This window comes from Hylobates moloch, unplaced genomic scaffold, assembly GCF_009828535.3.
Source record: "Hylobates moloch isolate HMO894 unplaced genomic scaffold, HMol_V3 SCAFFOLD_3, whole genome shotgun sequence".
Classification (NCBI taxonomy): Eukaryota; Metazoa; Chordata; class Mammalia; order Primates; family Hylobatidae; genus Hylobates; species Hylobates moloch.
This window is the reverse complement of record NW_026652278.1, coordinates 150,118,241-150,142,051: the sequence shown is the minus strand read 5'-3', so window position 1 is coordinate 150,142,051 and position 23,811 is coordinate 150,118,241. Positions and strand designations below refer to the sequence as shown.

The 23,811-nt window shown below is 33.6% G+C and overlaps 1 protein-coding gene across 5 annotated transcripts in view; it reads left to right on the top strand.

The window, feature by feature from the left end:
• The window catches only part of FSTL5 (follistatin like 5), a 786,207-nt gene that overhangs the window by 704,092 nt on the left and 58,304 nt on the right, over window positions 1-23,811 (top strand). For all 5 annotated transcript variants that reach the window (XM_032148724.2, XM_032148716.2, XM_032148719.2 and 2 more), the window contains 2 exons: window positions 8,500-8,607; window positions 12,365-12,489. In XM_032148724.2, the coding sequence (XP_032004615.1) occupies window positions 8,500-8,607; window positions 12,365-12,489 (233 nt within the window). The remainder of the gene's footprint in view (window positions 1-8,499; window positions 8,608-12,364; window positions 12,490-23,811) is intronic.

Below are 23,811 nucleotides of genomic sequence, written 5' to 3'. Positions count from 1 at the left end.
TTTACCTAAGCTCTCTTTTTTGCAGCCATGTACAATTTCAGTCTGTGCGCCTCTGTAGATAATGAGTTCCATAACTCTCCTACCTGCTGGGTGAAATAACGCATCCTTATATTTGTCTTAACATTACCTTAGGAGTATGTGAATTTTAGTCCTCAGAGTACATACTTAAAGTTGAATTATGAATATGCTAATGACTCCATTTTTATACTTGAAAATAATTCATCTTTTAGAATTTTAAATTCTCTTGAGGTTTTTTCTAATTTGAAACAACATGTAAAATGGTCAGTTTTACCGACAAAGATATTGACTTCTGTTTTATAAATTAATCATCCTAGTAACCTAAGTGTATAAAGACATCACACATTTACATTTATAGTGAACTGAAAAATACAAAGTTAATTTTGTAAAAAGTAAAGCATTGATTCAAAATTTGACCACTTTTATCAACTGAGCCCAGATTCACAGTTAGACTTTTTTGTATCCAAATGATGTTTTACTTCCTTACTGTATGATGTGCTTTTATTTACCTATTTTTTTCTAATCTGAGTATATTATACAGAGGCAACTAAGAATACTAATTGTAATCAAAATTTAGTTAATTATTTCCCAAACATTATAAAAAATGGTACACATTATACATAGTATGGATATAGAAGTGAAGCAGTGAAGTCCAAAAATCAAAATGCCTTCTTGAAAAAGATAACGGTAAAGAAAATAATGTTACGCTTATTGAAATTGAAACTTTGAAGTTTTCTTTTTCAGTCCAGTCCAACTGATCCCCTAGTATTTCATGCTATCCTCATCCATGAAATGATATTTCTGATTTTTGCATGTATTTGATTGTGTGGACTGGTATTAAATGTGTATTTTGGACCTAAACATTCTTTAAAATTTAAACCGAATATTGCATATTATTATTAAAATGAGAAATATTTTATGACAATATAAGATTTTTAAAACTATAATAAATTATTAGCATTAGGAGATCATTGGTGTATTTGTTTTCAGCGAATACATCAATATCATTTTTATCTGCAGCTAAAAAGTAAACGTCACTTTTTTTAATGGAATCTATAAACTTGATGTTGCTTTAAATGTCAAATTGTTTCAATTATTGCTTTTCTCACCACCAAAGTTTTTGTAAGAATGTCATACAGGTGATGTTGTGTAGTATAAAAGATTAGCTAGTAAACAACTGACCTCAATTTGTGGTCTATGGAGTACCATCAAGTTCTGCTTGGATGCAGAAGGGGTTTATTGTAACACCTCGGGAGTATTCTTAAGTATCATCAGCAGTCTCCTCCAGCCATTAGCGTATTATCTTGAGAACTGCATCATTATTTTAAATTAGGTTCACTTAATTAGCCAGCTGGTACTTTCCTTGTCAGACTGATAAACAAGCTGTGCTTCACTGTTCCTTCATGTCAAGAACAAAACGCAAGTTCTGTGTATCTTTGCTGCTATTATCAGTATTTCATATTTAGAAGTTGATACAACTGGTCCATGACTAGGGTATCATATGTTTTAACTTTGTTGTATATGCACCCCCTCAACAAACACTGATGAATTTTTTAATACTATGTATGTTGGGATTGTGAGGGAATTAAATTTAGATAGCAACAAAAGAAATAAAAAATCTCATAATGTAAGTAAATTGAGAATCTTTCAACAATATTTTTAAAATGATAAACAAAAATTGCTTTTATCAATATGTGTATAAAGCTACAACAAACAACTTTTTTATTATTTCACTATATATTTTATGTTAACATACAAAGCAATAAGGTAAAAAGTTCATTCATCATGACAATATAACACTGAAAACAGTACTTGTATGAGAAACTAAGAAATGTAGATTCTAGAACTTCAATATATAAATCACTACTATTTATTGAGTAAAATTTTAAAAATTATTATTGGAAACATTTTTTTGAAAGTGTTTAGTAATTCAATAAAACTGCAGAAGAGGGATTGTAAATTAGTAATCTCAATATCACCAGGCTAAGCAAAGGCTACTGTGTGAACAACATTTCTTTTAGTGATTATTATGTAGGAGAGAAATTTCCAATATATAATTGGAACCTATCGCTTAAAATCTTACAGAATCATTCAATAGATGCAAACTGATCCTCTTTGTTCTATTATGATGGGGGTTCGAATTGCCAGCTACAAGTAAGTCTCATTCCCATAGGCTTCTCAAGACAGTTTGAAAACAACTTTTCTAGCAAAATAAATTTGAGTAGTCAAGTGTAAATTATACTGCCGGTTGTGGTGGCACTTGTCTGTAGCTACTTGGGAAACTGAGGTGGGAGGATTGCTTGTGACCAGAAGTTGGAGGCCAGCCTGGGCAACTAGGAAGATCCCATCTTTATTTTTTTAATGTAAATTACAGTAAGCAATAAATGGGCATTATGGTTAATTTTGAAATAAAATATGAGCACATAACTAATGCTTTTTTGTAATTGCATATTCCTGAATAATGCATTTACTTCATGTCATTCTTCCTAAATTAAATGAATGGTGACTGCATAAACAAAAAATGTGCACACCAATGGTCTCCAAAGTGGAGCATGTGAAACCCAGAGAACTTACAGGTGACTAGTTACAGGAAGAAAATCCTATGACATCTGTTCACAATTTTTTAATCTTAAAAAATATATTATTTTATTTAATAAAAAGCTACTATAAGGACCAATATTGAAGGCCTGAATTTATCTGTATGTTGGATGGTCAGGTAACATAGAGTGAACTCTAGTGTCTTGAGAAGAAAGTGGGAATTTTACAATATGAAGGGATCAACAATGGTACTCTTAGTCTTCTGTTTATTTTTATCCGTATAAAAGGAATAACAATAGTGCATACTTCAACAAAAAGATTGTTATGAAAGTTAAGTTTTTAAAATTTGTGTCTCGTACAAATAAGGTATCTGTAAAACACCTCATTAAAAGAGCCAGGTTGTATAAGCCGAGTGCAGGAGTACAATTATTTTTGTTAAATAAAATAATAATCTCAATTTCAACATCAGAGGAGAAATTTTTTAAGAAAATAATAATAATGATCATGATCTTAATAATAATAGTTGCCATGCTACAAAATTTTGCAACTTACTTTTTACAATTAAGTAGACTTAGAAGTTTATTAATTTTAAATTGAGAATACTATTTCACTAAGTATTATTCTAAGGGCATGGTTTATATCATTGACCTAAACAAACACAAAAAGCTTAACTTTTGGGAGCATAGAATCTATTAGATGGAGGCAGACAATAAGAAATAAACACACTAAAATACAAATTATGCCCTATGTAAGGTGGTAAGTGCTTTTGGAAAATGTAAAACTGCGGAGCAAGGACAGGAGGGCTTGGGAAAGCTGAGGAGAAGAGGTATGCACACAGGGAAGGAGGGTTTGATTATTAAATAGGGTGATCAAGCTGGCCGTGCTGAGAAAGTGAATTATGAGCAAAGATGTTGAGGAAGCAGGCATTGGGATTCTAAGGAAGAACTTTTCAAGGAAAGACCCTCCAAAAGGCAGAAGCATGGCTGACATGTTGGATGAACAGCAAAGGAGGCCAGGAGATTCTGTATCAGAGACATCAAGGAAAGTGTAGTCGGTGACAAGGCTAGAGAAGACTGGGGAGGCGTCAGTTCAGGTAAGGCCAGCTGGTCATTATAATGACTTTCAGCTGTCACTCTAAAAGAAATTAGAAGGGCCTGTAAATTTCAGGAGTATCCTAGCAGGTATTTTGTAAAATCCAACACACAATTTGTCTCTTCCAAAAACTGATAGTTTGGAGCTGATTACTGTCATGACCTGTCTGATGCTTAAAGAATGAAAAAAAAAAATCACTCAGACAAATTTATGAGAAAGACTGATGAGTATAAGGTAAGAAGTCAGCACCATGTGATAATGATAATGGTGACTGTGTTCATGGGGATAGTAGAGATATTTCAAAGAGATCATCATTTAGAAGGTAGATTCAATTGCATTTCCTGAGGATGTGAAGTATGGGAGGAAGACAGCAGTCAAGGATGACAGAATCTTTGCAATCCTTTGCATAACATGTGGAGAACTATTTCAACTCTTGTGACAAAGAAGTTCAGAAGTTGTCTTGTGGCAAAAACAAAATTTTGTAAGTGTCAAAAATATTGCCCTTCTGTTCTATAAAAACCATCTGGTCTAAATTTACTGATTCTTTAAAGTCAATTTCAAGAGCATACGAGCAGGTATTTTGTAAAATCCAGCGCATTATTTATTCCCTTGCCAAAGCTGATGGTATTAATAGTAACATACCTGCTTTTCTGACTGAAAATTGGGTCATGGAAGTATTATCCTGAAGATAGTCATTTGGAAATATTTTTATCATTAATATATGATTCTGTTGATGAAAATCATATAAATGTTTCCTATATAAAATGTGTTATTTTATACTTGAAAACTTATAAATAAATTTTCTTAAAAATTACAATTTTTCCAAATAAAGTATGTTATATTACTTTTTTATTTTGATCTGCATATCGTTTTCAGTTCTGGTGAACTTTTATAACCAGACAGAAAAATAACTGAATTTAGTGCAAAACTTTTGAAATACTGAAACAAAATGTTCAAAACTTTTGGAAATCATTGAGCAGACATTTTTCAAAGTCCAAAGTTATTTTGAAAATTGGCTAATATTTTTTTCCTCCAAATACGTATATCCTAATTTATTTGAAGGCAGTTCATGATGAACTGCCTTCTGACACTTCCTGTAAAATATTTCCGTAAGTTAACTTTTAAAAATATTATCTTCCCATTCATGAAAATATTCATTCTTTAAGGCCCAATGAAAGCCTTACCTCTTTTCCTTATATTTTATCCTGCATTGTACTTCTTCCTCTGAGCTTTTGTAGTGCGTGATCCTTATTTTTTTATTTTTATTTATTTTTTTTTTGTGACACACATCAAGTTATTTTAAGTGCTCTTTTCACTCTCTAGTCTGTAAATTCTTCAAGGACAGAAACGGGTTTATTTTCTCTTCTAGGTCTCAGTTCTTTCACTTACTAAATAAAGATATTGCACATCTAACCTTGAAACATTATGATGCTAACAGTCACTAAAACATCTAGCTCAATTACTGTTTCTAATGGTAGTAGTAGTAGTATGAGTGGTATTTCCATGGTACTTAATATTCACCAGGCACACCGTAAGTACTTTACTATCTCACCTAATACTCACAATAACCCTTTGAAGTAGGTATTATTACAGTCTCCATTTTATTGTAGAAAAATCCTGAGCCACAGAAAAATTTAGTAACTTCCCAAGGTACTATTATTATTGTTGTTGTCATTATTATTTTAATGTAAGTGAAAGAGTTAAAGTTTGAAATTGGCTTCAGAATAAATGCTCATAAACATGATCTATACTGACTTTCAGTGATTCTCCATTAGGATTGTATTACTTGCAGAGATGATGGCACGTATTTGAGCCCCTGGGGTTTCTTGTTAACCTCCAATAGAGGAAAAAGACCCAAAGCAATGTTTTTTATACATGAGGCATAAATAAGACAGCAACATATGCACACATTCCCAGGAATAAACAATCAACTAAGAGGGAGTGTCTTTCATATGCAGAGAGGTTCCCATATTGGAAAGGAACACAGACTATCAGATCCCAGCTGTCCTTGTTATTGGCTGGACGACCACCAACAAGACTGATTCTCAGTTTCCTTATCCCATTAAATGTGGGTGTTAGCCTAACCTATGGTTTGTAGAATGTCTTAAGATAATACTTATGAAAGGCCTGGTGAAAAGAAAAGCAATTTGTGAGAGCTGGCAAACTGGAAATTTTCATTCAAATTGTTCCCAGATCCTTGCAGTTACTTACAGACCTTTGATATAGTCTTACAATTAAATAACAATGAGATTTCTTTTTACTGTTGCTTTTGTCATTTGTGTTGAGCTATCTTATCTTTAACATTGTAAAGATCTAAAGATTATTCCGTTTAAAGCTGCATGCAGAATAGGCTATTACATTCACACACAGATTAAGTTTAACGTAGAAAGGGAAAAATATGAAAAATCAAAGGAATCTTATGGCTTTGTCATTAGTGTATTGATTAATGATGACTTTTTAGGGCTATATATGCACTGAAATTATTGATTAGTACATGAAGAAATTTAAATGAAACATCTGACATTCTAACACAATTAACAGAATCCAGATTAACTGTTCCTTAAGCAATAAAGCTATTTAATTACCTAAATAACATCAAGTCTGGGAATAGCTGTTCTATGTTTGTGTAGCAACTCAAGGTTATAAAGAATTCAGTTTCCTTTTATTTTTCTCCTCTGCACCCTCAAAGTATTGGGTTTTCCTCTTTTTTTTTTTTTTTTTTTTTTTTTTTTTTGAGACGGAGTCTTGCTCTGTCGCCCAGGCTGGAGTGCAATGGCGTGATCTCGGCTCACTGCAAGCTCCGCCTCCCAGGTTCACGCCATTCTCCTGCCTCAGCTCCCGAGTAGCTGGGACTACAGGCGCCCGCCACAGCTCCTGACTAATTTTTTTTTTTTTTTTTTTTTGTATTTTTAGTAGAGACGGGGTTTCACCGTGGTCTCGATCTCCTGACCTCCTGATCTGCCCTCCTCAGCCTCTTGAAGTGCTGGGATTACAGGCGTGAGCCACCGCGCCCGGCCTTTTCCTCTTAACCTAATAGTTTCATGGCCTCAAAATGACTTTTGTAAAAGTAACCTCTAGAAACTAGAGGCTTAATATCCTCACAGGACAGCATTGAAAGTGGGAAATAAGAGAACGTGTGGTGGAAGGAAGCCTTCTGTTATCTCTGTTGATGGAACGGAGTATTATTCTCAGAAATCATGCATCATATTAATCTTTACAATACAGAAACTAGAATATGCAATGCAATGTGACCACTCTTAGCCTCTGAAGAGGCTGGGAAACTCAATATCAGTCAAAAGGAAATAGAATCAGTCATTTCCTTGGATCTGTGGTGCTTGCCAAGTGAGCTACCTTCCCTGAGGATATTGCTGCCCATCTGATCCCAAAACAGTATACTGACTCTCTCAGACAGGAAAAAAGGGGTAAAGACACTAATATAAAAAATGTTTGAGTTTCCTCCGAAATCCAATAATTATTCCAGTAACCCAAGAATACTGAGAATTTTAAACAGGCAAAATGAAGGGCATTATTTTAGAAAAGAGATGCCTTAGTGAGACTTAATTGTTAACATTTAATTTAAAATACGCATTTCCACATTTCCAGCCACAACTATAGTTTGCCTGTTACTAATGCGCTGAGAAGAATATTGCATTATGGATAAGTACTTAGAAAATTCTCTAAGGATGATGGTTTCTAGCTTCATCCCTCACTCATGGGTGGGAATTGAACAATGAGAACACTTGGACACAGGGTGGGGAATATTACACACCTGAGCCTGTCGTGAGGTGGGGGAAGCGGGGAGGGATAGCGTTAGGAGATATACCTAATGTAAATGATGAGTTAATGGGTGCAGCACACCAACATGGCGCATATATACATATGTAACAAACCCGCACATTGTGCACATGTACCCTAGAACTTAAAGTATAATAATAATAATAATAGCAATAAAAAGAAAAAATTTAAAAAATGAAAATTCTCTAAGGATATTTAATAGAGCTTTGGGAAGAAATGCTTTCACTATTGGATAAAGTTTGCTTTACTGGATACAATTTGTTTTATGTTACATAGTTAGAAAATATATAAGTACCTACTTCTGGAAATTAATTTTAAATGGTGTTAGCTTGTAATATGAATAGCATAAAATTAAGGTGAGTGAAATAACTTCGTGGCATCAATTTGTTTTCTGAGAATGTTGTTTTAAATAAATGCTAAATATTATAAATATTAGCAGAAAAACACATTTTCATACCAAGCATGGTGCATAAAAAAAAAGAATTCTTTTCTTTTTTCTCCTGTGGTTTTGAATTTCTCATTAAGGAAACTTAATTAGCTGATCATTCGTTAGAATTACAGCCATATATCAGATTGTTGGAATTTTAACATTACAGATAGTAAAATCTCGTAACCAGAATTAGGATAAAATAGATCTAATAGTATAAACATAGTTCTCACCTGTATTCAACACTTAATTAAAATGAGTATATTAATCTTTTATGTCTTGAGTTTCTAAATAGCTTCTCCCCACCTCACAATTTGCATAGGTAATGAACTAACTGAAAGTTGTGTACAGTTGTTCAAATGATAAATAAAATGTTTATCATGTATATGATAATTGTGATCGTAATTGTATGTGATAAAAAATTAGAAAGATAACACTTTATTAATGTATATGAATGTATATAAATAAGGTATGATATTTTCAAATATCAAATAAGGGCTTAGGAAATTATATATTTGGAAAATTAAATTTTTAATCTGACATCTAAATTAGAATCTTCATAGTTTCTGGCCTAGCTTTAAACTAATAGTTTAGTCTAAAATATTTTTTTCAATTCTTCTTTATTGTAGGCAGTGAGCACAGACCCTGTCCCAGTTAAATTACACTATGACAAATCACATGATCAGGTCTGGGTGCTAAGCTGGGGTACCTTGGAGAAGACATCACCAACACTACAGGTAAGTACATCTCAGTATATTAGAGAAAATAACAATCTTTAAAGCTTTCAACATTTTATTGGATATTTGTGATCATTTAACAATGATACTTTTCCATCTGAGGACTACAGCTTTAATCATAACTAGATAGGCACAGAAAAGGGCAAAAAAAGTTGGCACTCATGTACTTTTGGACTGGGAAAAATCGTAGGTAATATGTATTAAAGGTTATATTTATATGCGAAAAGAATAACCTATAGTGACAAAGCTGATGCCATTAGGAGCCATAATTTACTTTTCAACAATTTTGGTAAGGCATGTACAATAAATAGAGACAAAGAGAATTCGACAGCAAAAGCTTCAAGGCCATCTCCATTTTTCTCTAATCAGATAATATTCTGTTATCTGAGGAGAGGCTTATTTCTAAAGGAAGAATGGTGTTATTCTTATGGCTTTTGTCTCTGCCTTGAAGTTGTTTATGTGAGAACTTCACAGATACAGAAAAAAAAATCTGCATTTTGGTCATGACCCTTTGGAGCAGTCCTTCGACTTTTATAATTATAAGTTTAAGCAGAAACAGAAAGGGAATGGGAAGGAGTTTTTGGCCCTGGAAATGTGCTTTATATTACGGTATTTTTCAAAATGCTTTGCGATTTTGCTACTGCCTTGAATATCCCTCACATAACAAGACCCCAAATTATTAACTTTTGGACACTTTAAAATAAATTCTTTTATTTTATTTTATTATTATTTTTTTTTTTTTAGAGACGGTGTCTTGCTCTGTCACCCAGGCTGGAGTGCAGTGAAGCAATCTCGGCTCACTGCAAGCTCCGCCTCCCGGGTTCACGCCATTCTCCTGACTCAGCCTCCTGAGTAGCTGGGACTACAGGCGCCCGCCACCACGCCCGGCTAATTTTTGTATTTTTAGTAGAGACGGGGTTTCACCGTGTTAGCCAGGATGGTCTCAATCTCCTGACCTCGTGATCTGCCTGCCTCGGCCTCCCAAAGTGCTGGGATTATAGGCGTGAGCCACCGCGCCCAGCCAATACATTCTTTTAAATGAAATAATTTTATTTTAATCAGTTGTCACTACCAAGACTTTTAATGTTTCTGAGTTATTTTCAGTATTGCAATATTTAACTTACAAATGACAGTTTTATGTAAATAGAATATTTTAATAGAGCCAGCATAATGATGGATCATTTTATATTCACTAGAAATATGTGTCATTTGAAACATCAAAAAAAATTATAGTATTTTAGTTATTTATTTTGCAAATCAATCTACTCACAGAATGTGAGGTCTTAAAATTAAAGGATGACTCACAATTCTGTGAGTTGGCTACCTGGGCAGCTCTGCTGATGTGATCTGGGAGCACTCATGGGCTCCAGTTACCTGATAACTTGGCTAGAGGTGGAAGGTTCAGAATGGCCTCACCCTCATGTCTATCGCATGGTGGTAGTGCTTAGCTGGGTGCCTTGTGTCCCCTGCATGTGACGCTCACACTGCATCTTCACAGCATAATGGTTTTAGGTTACAAAAGTGGAAGCTACAAGACCAGCTGAGGTATGGGCTTCAAAATGCATATAAAGCCAATTTTGCTACATCATATTCATCAAAGCAAGTCACATTGCCTGCCCACATTCAAGAGGATGGAGTGATAGAGCCAATCTCTTGATTGAAAAAGCACAATCTTCACAGTGGGCAACTTTTAGAATCATCTATCACAATATGGTAATAGGTGCTTGTTAATTGAGATTTTGTATTTAAGTATACTCTTTGCAAGACAAATAAAACAGGTCAATATATATGATTTTTTAGAAAATATTCTTATAAATTATTTTAATACACTATTAGCTTTAAGATTAGTATAACATAAAAGTTTAATTCTTTCATGTCTTTCTTTTAAGAAACTAAAGCTGCATATATTTTTATTATACAGTTTTCTTCAGAATTGATCCCTTCCTCTCTCCTTTGATTCATGCTACTTGGATAGATTAACAACTTTCCCAGTGTTGCAATTCTGCCACAAAATAGTTTAGACAAATTCTTTTGACATTGTACACAGAAAAAAGCCTTCTGGAAGTATTGTTCCCACACATTATTCAACCATCTAAAAATGGGTTCTTTATTTTTCTCTGGATCCCTAATAAAACATATTTTGTGCTGATAGAACATGGTAAATTATAAAAATATTTGCCAGGTGGGAGTGGAAGGTAAATGTCACAACTGAAAATATAAAATAAAGTGTAGGAATTGAGAAGTATCCTTTAAAAAGGTATACACAAGAAGATTTATTTACATAAGGTTTATATGTGTGCATGTTATATGAATATAGATAAAAGCTTGATTAGATAGATAGGTAGATTGATTGATTCATTGATTGGCAAACAATATGATAGGAAACAAGATTTCTAGATCAGAGAATAAGCCATTTCTCACTCATGGATCATGTTAGTGTTTATGCCCCAGCCCTAATCAACTTTGGGTCACGTGGAGAGCCTAATGCTACCCTGAATGTTCAGCACAGTTGCACGAAAGAAGTGGGACCCTAGAATTATAAGTCTCTACGTTTTTTTAGGCTGCTAGCATATCAGCCTATCCTCTGTCTGGAGAGATAATCATCATTACTCCAGAATGTATGAAAATCTTCCCCTGGAAGAAGAAGAGTAGGTCCATTCCCTTGAATGTCAGTAAATGGTTCAAAGGAGATAATTCTCTAAATCTCTCATGAGCAAGACACTATTACTAGTCTCCAAGGCATTTTTGCTATGCCATTAGACTTAAACCAAGTTTGCCAATGCTCTTTGCTATGAAAGACCTGACTCTGCAAAAATGTCAACATATTCATGGATAATTGTCTCCCAAAAGATTATCAGGAAACATTCACAAAGGAAGTGGAAGTTAAGATATGCTTCCTTTGGAGAAACTGAATTCACAAAACCCAAAACATGGGCAAGCCCTCATTGTGGCTGTAGTGTTTCCCATGCCATCATGTTAAAAGATTAGGCTGGAAGAGAAATCGATGCTGAAGCGTGTTCTCAAGGATCAGAAAATTCTACTTATCTTTTTCTTTGTGTTTTAATTTTTATTATAATTTTATCCATACATCTTTGTCAAATACGAAAGCAAAATATGTATTTTCTGAGATATTTATAATTAATAGAGACTTGGTGTCATAATTTTAGATATATGACAATATTTTCCAATTAGTGTCCTCAGGTGGATTCTCAAAGATTTATCATAATTTATTTATTTTACTTTTAAAAGTCATATGTGTCTTACAAAAATGTCAAAATACCGCTTTAAAAATTATAATGAGTCTGTAATCCACAAATTTCACAATTGGAATATAATTAATGTCTTATCAAATGCACAATAATTAGAGAAGAAAATATTCCCAGGAAATAACTTGAAATAGAGGCCTTCCATTTTGCTATAGTTCAGGAAGTGGACCCCAGCCAGGAGGGATTCCGATGGAACTCAATGAAAGTATATTCATTTAAATGAAGAAAAATTACCCTTTAGGAAAAACAAACTAACTCTAAAAGTAAAATTGATAAAATAAAATCTTGTCATAAAAACCAAAGGAGAAGTTTTAGTCTTGAGGGAGAATCACTTTAACTTAGTCAGTAGTAATAATATATTAATTTTGAGGATGGCATAAAGTCTATGCGAACAACTACCAGAAACATTTATTTCATCTCTAAATAAAATTAAAGCTTATACTATGAAGTGACTGCATTGTTGAGGTCTAACCAAGATGTGTTCTCTTTAGGTAATTACCCTGGCCAGTGGGAATGTGCCTCACCACACGATCCACACCCAACCAGTGGGAAAGCAATTTGACAGAGTGGATGATTTTTTCATTCCCACCACAACACTCATTATCACCCATATGAGGTAAGTGCTAAGTTGAGTGATCAACTTTTTAAAGATTTCTCTCCTGTTATAATAGAAAGCCATATGAAATCATAAAGAAACTTCGATATAAAACAAATACACATGTACAATTGCACTTGCTTTAGCTTTGTCATATCGGCTTACTGAAACTTTATCAACATTAGTGATGAATTTCCCATAAAATGTTTCTCTTTATGCCTAACAGAGGTGTGAATTTGTGAAAATACAGTTTTATTTTTAAAAATCACTTTAACGATGTTTTTGCAAATTGTCATTAAGATTTTTCTTACTGGGCTCTTACAAAATGCTGGCATTTCCCCCAAAGATAAATAATTTAAAAGATAAAATCACTTCTCAAATGGAGAGAATGTTAACTGGAACTTGGTATGGAGAAGCAGCCACAGTCATAGAAATATATTCAATATAAATATTTTGTTTACTCTCATCATTTTTTGATCATATTGTAATTAATATAAAATTGTATTAGGAAATACAAGAAGTTGAAATGAAATGTTTGAGGTCTGCACTTTGAGAAAAGATATTAGTGTGTTTTATCTGTTGATGTATTTACAAGAGGCGAAAAAGTAGCATTAACTTCTAGTTATAAAACTGCAAAGCTTTATAGAAGAGGTTTAAATGCTAAAATGAGGAGAAGGTTGGCATATCATGATATTTAGTATTATGTATCTTTAAAATCCATTGAAACAATTTAAAAATATTTGCTTAGCAATGTTAAAAATGAATCTGAAACAAACATTTTGTCCTTTTACTCAAGTGAATTCTGAGGTGTGGGAACTGCTCCAGCTATGTTATATGAGCCATTATTGGATTATTGTGCATATTTGTTTCCTTATTTAAGTTAAAAATTGTATCATCTAAAAATTGCAGTTGTGAGAATTACGAAAGACTGCATAATTCAACTTTGCAAAAATAAAAAGGGGGATTAATAAATCAGAATTATAACTTATAGTCAAAGATAGAATAAACTATTCCTTGCAAAGCCAAGTATATTTTCAAAGTTTGATGTATTTGTCAATCAGCCATTATTTTCAGAATGCCTATTATGTGCTCAGCAAAAAAGTGATTAAATAACATAAGGTGCAGGCCGGGCATGGTGGCTCTCCCCTGTAATCCCAGCATTGTGGAAGGCTAAGGCGGGGGTGTAGCTTGAGTACAGGAGTTTGAAACCAGCCTGGGCAACATGGCAAAGCCCTGTCTCTATTAAAATTACAAAAATTAGCCGACATGGTGGCGCATGTCTGTAGCCCCAGCTGTTCGTGAGGGTGAGGCTGGAGGATTGCTCGATCCTGAGAGGTGGAGGTTGCAGTGAGCTGAGGTCACACTTTGTGCTCCAACCTCGGCAACAGAGCCAGACCGTGTCAAAAAATAATAATAGTAATTATTATTATTACGCATTTTTATGGAAAACAAATTATTGAAACTACAGAATATCTGATAAAATTAACAGTTTTTTAGGTTCTGATTGTAATAGCTCAGGGACTTAAAAATCAGAGTTGAACTGAAATGGTACCACTTAAGATGCTATCTGAAAAATATATGAAGTTTTTATACATATTTGATGAGGATAAAATTTAATTTAATTGGCATTGGGTGTTATGACTAATAAATATTCTTTTGTAGTTTTCAAGTTATTGACAAAGTATTAATAACCAATAATTAGATATGTAACCTTTGTTTTTATCTCACTTGCCTATCCCCTTACTGTATTTAATATGCTATTATCAACCTTGCTTATTTTTAAAAAATGTACTATTAATACAATTTCTTTGAGAAAAATTTTAGTGTGTATGACACTACTCGGTATAATTGTGTATAGTTGGGAGTGTCTTCACCCTATAATATGTAAAGTTATCATTATGTTAAAATACCTACCAGGGTCAAGAGTATAGACTTTGGTGGCATGCAATAAGTGCTATTTGTAATTCTGTGTTTGTAGATATAATTTATATGTTGTCAGACCATAGCATCTCTTTGGGTTCTAAATGATTACCTCAGAGCTGGAGTTGGAGCTAATATTAATTCGAAAAACATCTAAATATTGGGAAGAACTATAAGGCACACATTTATTTTAGTTCTATATATTATGAAAAAGAGTGAAAAGTATAATTGAGGATATTTTTAAGCATCTTTATATTCCTTTGAGGAATATGCAGTGAAATGCATGGGTATTTTGTCACTACTTTATTTATATGTATTTAATTTATTAAGAGTAATTTAGTAAGAATAAAAATTAAATTATAGCAATTCTACCTGCATGTAGAATCCCATTTTAATGAACATGAATGATCATCAAATTTCTTGGTGCAGTTCGAAGTAATTACTCATTTTACTACAGTGAATGCGAGAAGTAAAAATTAACATGTGCTTCCAAAAATAAACTGTTAACTACGTAAGGTAGTTTTAACATAATGAGGATTTATTCCACATCAGGAACACCTGAGCGATGAATATGGTCTTTTCTCCTATCAATTTCATATAGTATATTTCTTTTTCTTTCTTTTTTTTTTTTTTTTTGAGACAGAGTCTCCCTCTGTCACCCAGGCTGGAGTGCATTGGCACAATCTCAGCTCACAGCAATCCCCGCCTCCCAGGTTCAAGCAATTCTCCTGTCTCAGCCTCCATAGTAGCTGGGATTACAGGCGCCCTCCACCATATCCAGCTAATTTTTATATTTTTAGTAGAGATGGGGTTTCACCATCTTGGTCAGGCTGGTCTTGAACTCCTGACCTCAGGTGATCCACCCACCTTGGCCTCCCAAAGTGCTGGGATGACAGGTGTGAGCCACCGTACCCGGCCCATATAGTATATTTCTAAGCAAATTCAGCATGTAGTTAAATATGTGCTGCTGAGATTGAATCGTTATGAATTGTGTTTTTCAGAATTTGACACTGCTTTCTAACTGTTGGGCTCAGTAGATGTTTCCATGCCAGGCAGAGGGTCTGAAACATGTGTTGAATTAATATTAGTTTTCTTTCTCTGACTCTGCATCACGTTAATCTGCTTTTCTCTCATGCTGGTACACTTATTTCAAATTTATATCTTCAGTGTCTGAAAAGCTTCTTGATAAGTGTCAGGCTTTTATATTCTTAGTGCCTAAAAACCATGGACACTTAATTTATGTTTCTCATAGGAATGGAAGTAAAGAAGGAAGAAAGTGCTACACTATTTCCTAAACCAGACTATCTGGTACTGAGGGAAGAACTGTGTTTCCTATATATGGATTTCTCAGCCTCCAACACATTATCACCATTAAGCAAATGCTGTGTTCAGAGTACACAAATTTGTGGAAACAGTAACTACAGTAATAAGAATTTACATCTGCTGTCAGACAGATCTAAGCCTGAATATCCCAGCAGCACCATTCACCATTGACTCTGGTGACCTTAACCAACTTACTTCATTTCATTCTAAGGACCGGAATAAAATAATGTTTGAGTATTCAGTTGCTCACTAGTTGTTGTCCAGACTTCGTAATCTCCACTGGGAGACTGGCTCCCCGTTCATTATTTACAATTTTCCTAAAAGTCTGTACTTTTGCCTGCCTGGCCTCGTCTCATTTTTCCTCCAGTTTTTTTGTTTCTGTCCCTGTAATTTTCCGGCTTCTTTAGTCTTTAAGCATATCAGATAAGCATGCAATGTCATAAAGTAAATCATGACTGAAGAATTTAAGAATACCATTTAAGACACATTCTCAGACTTGAAGTTAGTAAAAATTTTTCTTTAAAAAATTTAAACTTAAGCAAGAAATTAATAAATTATGGAAACCATAGTTTAAAAGTTGAAGAGATTATGTAGTGCAAAAGGAGTATATTTTGGAATGACATAAGAAATATAAATTTGTTATAGGATGAATTTCAATTTAGATTTTTATTTTTATAAATAAAAATATACAGATAGGTAAAATTAAAAGTGATTGTTAAAAATGAAGATGAATGGGCCGGGCGCAGTGGCTCATGCCTGTAATCCCAGCACTTTGGGAGGCCGAGGCGGGCAGATCACGAGGTCAGGAGATCGAGACCATCCTGGCTAACACAGTGAAACCTCGTATCTACTGAAAATACAAAAAAATTAGCCGGGCGTGGTGGCGGGCGCCTGTAGGTAGTCCCGGCTACTCAGGAGGCAGAGGCAGGAGAATGCCATGAACCCAGGAGGGTGGAGCTTGCAGTAAGCCAAGATCCTGCCACTGCACTCTAGCCTGGGCAACAGAGTGAGACTCCGTCTCAAAAAAAAAAAAAAAAAAATGAAGGTGAATGTAATTCTCATAATAGTCAATTATGTCTAATAAAATTTGAAATGATAATACATTACCTTCTAAAATCAATTATAAACAAATATAAAGCAACATTTCATTATTCTACATGTCATTTGTATCCAAAAAAATAAGTTATACAACTCAGTTGTCATATTAAATTGAAATTACAATATCATTACATGTAAATAGATACACTTGAATATTTGAATAATATTGTAATTCTACTATTGTTAACTTTTTAAAATTTACATGGCTAATGCATAGGAGATTTAGTGAAACAGTTTTCAAAATGCTTGTGTTAAACTTCAAAACAAGTAATTCTCATAAAGCATGAGGATTTACATAATCAATCGTTTTATTTTTGCTGCCATTGTGAAGAGAGAAAAATTTAAATATCAGTTTCTTATGTATGAACATTGTAGCTTGCTGTGCAGGTGCCACTAGAATTTGCATAATAAATTAAGATCAATAGGTCTGGCAGTTACATGTTATATTTTCTTTTATATGTAAAGATTCTAGAAAGGTAAGGAGAATTGAGAAAAGAAGAGGAGAAGCTAAGAAGATAGCAGACATTAGGCAATGAGTAATTTCCGTGGAATTTTTCCATGAAACCTCCCTCAAAAAATCTTCATTAATCCTTCCTGAGAATTATTTGTTTGGGGCAGAAGGGGGATGAAAAGTGAGAACTACATGGAGACCAACGTGGTGCAGAGCAGGGAAATGTGAGAAATCTGAGTGCAGGATACCAGGAAGGCCAGAAAGTGTAATCTACCACAAATGCAAGAATTAGCAGAAGTCTTTCCTAGAGCTTTTGACGTCGCACAAATAAGATGTGTTGGCAAGAGAATAACTAACAGCAAGATATCTTCACTTAGATTGCAAGGGAACAGCTAACATTTGGGTTATTTGGTGTTATAAGTAGAAATCCTTTAAAGTTCTCACTGACTAAAATAATACCTTTGATACAATTTAAAACAAGTGCCATTTGATGAAAAAAAAAAAGATGTATTATAACCTGCACTTTGTAGCACCTGCAAATCATTCCTTTCCCATTTCTTCTCCTATCTCTCCCAGTTAGAGTTCAAGTACAAACAGATTTAATCCAATCTAGCTGAAACATGCTGATGTCAATTGGCACACAGGGCACTTAGAGTAAATTCAAGGAGATGACTTATGATTTATATATCCACTCCAGGACTAGTCCTGTGAGTAATAAGAGAAGGCATAAACTTGGGTGATGTTATTTGAGATGTCTTGAAAGGCTTACCTACTCTTGAAACTATCCCCCCCCAACCCAAACTACCATTTGATTATATTCTTTGGAATTTCAAACCACTTTTCTCATTTTTGGGGTTACATTTTTATAGAAATCAATCTTAAAATTGCTCTAATTTCTTGAGAGGAAAATGCAGCAGTTAGGAAATTGATATACTTGTTATTGCCATTTTTGTCTAGGGGTTGATTGGTTGATTATGTAGTGTCTTAAAATGAATGTTTGTACTTGGAAGGGTGTGTGTGTATGTGTGCATGCAGGTGTATTTATTTCAGTCAGTGATTACATGATAAGCAATAAGATGAATAGAGATATTTGTAAATAACACTGACAGGGAGACTTTAAGCAACAGGCATTTATATAAAATCCTGAAAATGCCAGTTCCCACAACTTTTTCCTCCTCTGTTAGCTTGCTTCGTTTGGCACGACCTGACCTGCTAAATGAAACAAGTAAACAAACAACTAGTGTTCAAAAAGTTTCTTTATAACATGCCTCCCCTCCCCAGCACCACACCCCAAGATGATATTGGTTTGGACTTGAATATCATAGGGTAAATCAGGAATTCAATGATGTGAACCTCCGTGTTACTCTTCAATTTGAATGGACTGGAAAGGACAAGGGTAGCTGGAAGGCACTCCTTTAGGATCCTCAACAGTGAAATAAGTGCTAAGAGTGTAAGAGTACTTGGAGCCAAATGGGGGTAGTAAGGGGCTAAGGATTTATCTTCTTTCTGATCAGTAGTAATCCCTGCACAGCTAATGGCTATGGCTCTGCTACACGGATGAAGTAAGATGAGAGAATAAGTATCGGACACCGCTCCGACAGTCTGGAGAGTGGTCTATAGCACTCATTTTGGCATGAATTACAGCAAGGAAATGATTAAGAAGGGATTGAGTTTGATATATGTTTCCTTAAAGCTCCTCCAAGGGAAAAATAAACATTCTGTGAAAGTGAAAGTTAAAGTATATCATTCTCCCCCATATTTTATCAAATCCGTTAAAGCAAAAATTATATATATGGCTAACCATATATCATGACAACTCATCTTATGACTTGATTCATGGACAGGCCAGGTGTATGGAGACACAATTTTAGCACTAAAATGCTGTGGTTACATTGAAATCCTAGCACAGCAGAAATTGAAAATACCTGTTGTTCCATGGCATTTAGAGAAAAGTAAAATCTTGGGATGATGAACTGCAATTAAAATTGTTTCAAAAAATGTTTTGTAGATGAAAATCTCACAGAAGTCACAATTCAGTGAGGTGCATTTTAACTCCTTTCATCCTCACATGCTAATTCCTCCCACAAAGAGAAATAAACTAACAAAGAATTCCAAATATCCCAGGAGCCAACTCTGTCTACACTCTTTCAAAAAGTGAATATTGAAATATGCATAAGTTCTGAAACTGTGACCTTCCCTTTCCACGGTTTCTCTTACCTTTTTTACTCCCCCTCTCCACTCCAAACAAACACAAACTCTATATTTTCAGAACCTATTATCTCATGGGATCCTTAGATCCCCAGAGCTACTTCACTATCTGAAAACAGAAGATATTCATAAATTGTTTGTCAAACAAAGTATATGCATATACTTTTATATATACCTGTGTGTATACATGTGCAAACCATTTTTAGCAAACCAGCCAGCATTCTTACATGGATGCAAAGCTTCATCTCCATAAACACTGGATAATTTTCTTAATCTTATTTCTAATGAAGTAAACACATTATACCTGTCAAGCTTTAATCTATAATGCCACTCTTTTTTTTCATTGTGGTTGCCTGATTGGCTTTTATTTTAAGCAATACTTTCAATCCTCTTTAGCATATTAATACAGGACACACATTGAGTGTAAAATGCTTAGATAGAAAAAACAGTGCTATTCAGTGTGTTACCTTTATGTTCTTGAGTTAGAGAACCCTGTCTGCTCCCTTCTTGGTCTTTGTTCTGTGTTAACTATGCTCTGCTCTGACACTTGTTAAGAAAGGAGTCTTGTGTCCAAAGTGGATGAACAAAATAGACCTGCACCTCTTTTCACAGAATGTTTTATTAGTCATGTTGCTAGCCCACATTTGCTATGTGATGTTTTTGATATATGGGTGAATGAGATTGGATTTAAAGAACAAGTTATTTTTAATATGTGTATATGTAATTATTTTAAAAAGGAAGAGTTTTTACAGGTATTATTGGTAGACTCTAAGCTCTAGAATTTAATAAAGACCCTAAACAGACTTATTCTACGACAAATTTTTACTGAAGAAATCAATGGAGCACTAATAACACATAATTTAGAAACACTCCACATTGCAGATTTGACTCTTGAGTTTTATTATGCAAAGTAAAATAGCTCTTGCTTCTTCTCTCAGAGGTCCTTATGCTAACTCATCAAAGTGTTCAGTAAAACAGGATTGTCCATCTCACAGGATCCAGTATTCTCTTAAGAGACAGCTATGGTATACAAATATAAGCGAATATATATGCATATATAGGTACTTTTTTTTCTTTCTTACATATGATTTTCGGCTTGCTGATAATGGTAAGTCACACTTACTTTACCCTAAACAAGTCAATTATGTGGTTGCAGAGATTACTCTGTTTGCTCATTAGTAAAAACACTTCCAAATATGAATCAAAATGCATAAAGAAATATGTCAGAAGTTAAGATACGACGTAATGAACACACCACAAGAGAGGGGCAGAGCTCATTGTGAGAATTTAAGCATTTTCTTCCATGAATTGAAAGTGTGCATTGCATGGCCTATTAATACATATATTTAATGCAGTAGACTGCAATATTTTGAATCAATCACATATAGCATTAGCTGGTTCTCATAAAATTTTGGTGAAGAAAAAGATAATGTACATTGATGTTTTTAATTCTTTGTATCATTAAGTGGATATATTATTTTTCTGTCAAAAGAAAGGCATATTATATATTTTATTATAGCATTTTATGAATTTATGAAATTTTTCTTGATGCAACTGTTATTAAAATGATAAAACTTCAAATACAGGAGTATATAACTTAACAGAAACTCTTAAAGCATTCTACTGTGGCTTAACAAAGCAATACCATTAAATAAATAACTTTGTCTTTGAGAATATATCCATCAAATAATGGTAAAACATTTTGGAAATTTTCTGAGAATGTGGCTAAATGCTTATTTTATATACACATCACTTTTTTATTTTGTTTGACCATCAAAGCAAGATTAATTTAAATGTAAAATTAGTGGTGGTGGCTGTGCAGGCAGTTTTGGGTGGGCATCAGTGGTGGCACTGATATGCTCTATCTTCACAATGATCAGAGGCTGTAAAAAATATTCATTGTGAATCCAACTGAGTTAATATTTTGTATCATTTTAGTTGAGTTGTAAATCTGCTGATATATCTTTACTGTAGCTATCCATGTACAATAAAGAAATTACCGGTTATTTTGAGTCAAACAGATAACATTCAGACCATCACATTCCTCTTTTCATTTAAATTAAATTAAATTTTTATTTTATTTAATTTATTTAATAAATAAAATTTAATTTTATTTAACTCTTTCACATTTACTTTTTCTGGTACAATGTTTTATTTCTTGCTTTTCCTTTTGAACAAGAAATAATGCAGTAAAATGTCAGGTTTTAGAGTTCTTTAAGATATGGTTCAAACAAAAATGAAGTACATGAAAAGGATGATATTGAGCCTTTAAAATGAACTATAACCGGGAAATCCAGCAAATTAGTAGATATGTAGAGAAACTATATTATATCTAAATTGTCATCTGTCATGGATGAAAATGATGTGTTGATAATCCTTTTGATGTTTCTACCACTAACAGATCAATTTTAACAGATAAATGTGAAATTATCTGTTTTAACATATTTTAATATTTTAAAATACTTGAAAACAGTTTTTGGACTATCATAATATTTGGTTTATAGAAGAAGAATAAACAATATTTGTTCTTATTAATAAATTCATTGTTAAAATTTCAAATTCATTGGGGAAACGTTTTCTAACTATATGCAAGTAAAAGATTAAAAATTCATTTTTTATTTTAAGTCTATAATGTCATTCAAAGAGATTCACTTTTTTATTATGGTAAACAGTGATTTTATAAGTCAAGAATATGAATTGTAGTAAGAAATAAATGAATGACAATTTTAAAGAAAAGTGAACTAGAAATATGAGAAACTGACTAAAAGTAGAGGTACTATACAACCATTTATTCGTATGGTAGTTTCAGTAATAATCTCTAACTTTCCTTTTGCCCTGTGCACAATAATCATTTAAAGTGTTTCTCTCTAATTTCCTTACTTTAATATAAATTTTAAAGTCTGAATTTAAAAGTCAAGTTCAAGTTTACCATACCACTTCCATGCGTTCAGGTTGTATTGCTCAATTGTAGATTTTGTACTTATTGCTAAGGTTATTATATATGTTAATAGTGATTAACAAACACTGAGTACTTACTCTACACCAGATACTCAGCTAAGCAATTTTTATGCTCTGTCTCATTTAAAACTAGCAGCAACATAAATTTTTATTCCTATTCTACAAATGGTGAATCATTTCGTATGTATTGGAACCAGCTATAAACTCAGTTCAGTCCAAATTTAGACTTACCACTCAATACATTTTAGAATTCAAGTTATTTCCTCATTGTTGGGGTAAAACCTAATGACTGATGTACTCTACAAGTTATCCCAAGCCAACCTTTGCAACACTCCCTTTTCTCCCATTTACGTGCTATTACTACAACAAAACTCAACTCCTCATAACAGATCTACACCACATTTTTGTGCCTATCTGTATTAACTTGCAGAAAACTTTGTTTCTTTATCCTCTCCCCAATATTAATAAATCCTTCAAAGTCTACCTTAAAGACACTGTTCATAAAATTTGCTGAAATTTCCCTAATTGAGGTTCTCTTGGCATTTTGAATTTTCGTTATTTTTCATTTGTATGAGATGCAAGCAGAAGTGAGAATTTGAGACCACACAGACCTAGGCTGGAAACTAGATTTCCACCTCCTTTGAGACCTTCAACGCAGTATTTAACATCTCTTAGATCAGTTTGATTTTCCCCTTCCAAAGATAAATGATTTCAGAAGGGAGAGCGAAAAAAATATAGTGTTGTGTCAGTAGTCCCTGCAGACCCTGCAGTAATTTTTGCTGTCTGCTCATGTCTAACTTCATAAAGTCTGTTCATTAATCTGTTCCTCCCCAGTCTCACAGACACAGCCCTAAGCTGAGGCCCCTTGCCTCTCAACTTCTAAACACAATTTACTCTTTCCTGTTTTCCATATTTATCATTTTCTCCATACAGTTCTCTACTCTGTTCACCAAACAGAGGACCACTAGATTCCTTTTTCTATGTTATATCTAGAATGATATAATACTCCAAAGGAAAGAAAAAAAAAAACTCAGATTTTTGTCTTATTTTCCTACAGTGCTATATAAATGATATTATAGCTTTTTGAAAGTTTAAAAATAAAAGATTTTTTTCTTGTTGCTTATAGATCACGTCCAAACTACATTGAAGCTCCCTCCTCCAGCAGCCTTATATCCTAATGTTGATATGCACACATCATATGGTCCAGCCAAGAAGAACCTGAGTAGCCCCTATACTTTCCTGCTTTCACATAATTACTCATTTTGTCTACAGTGCCCTTTCCAATTCTGATTTAGATCCTCTTAACTGTTATCAATCTCTAGCCAAACTCAGTATCACTCTTAATTCATGCAACTTTTCCTGCTCCTCTAGTCATTTAAGACAGC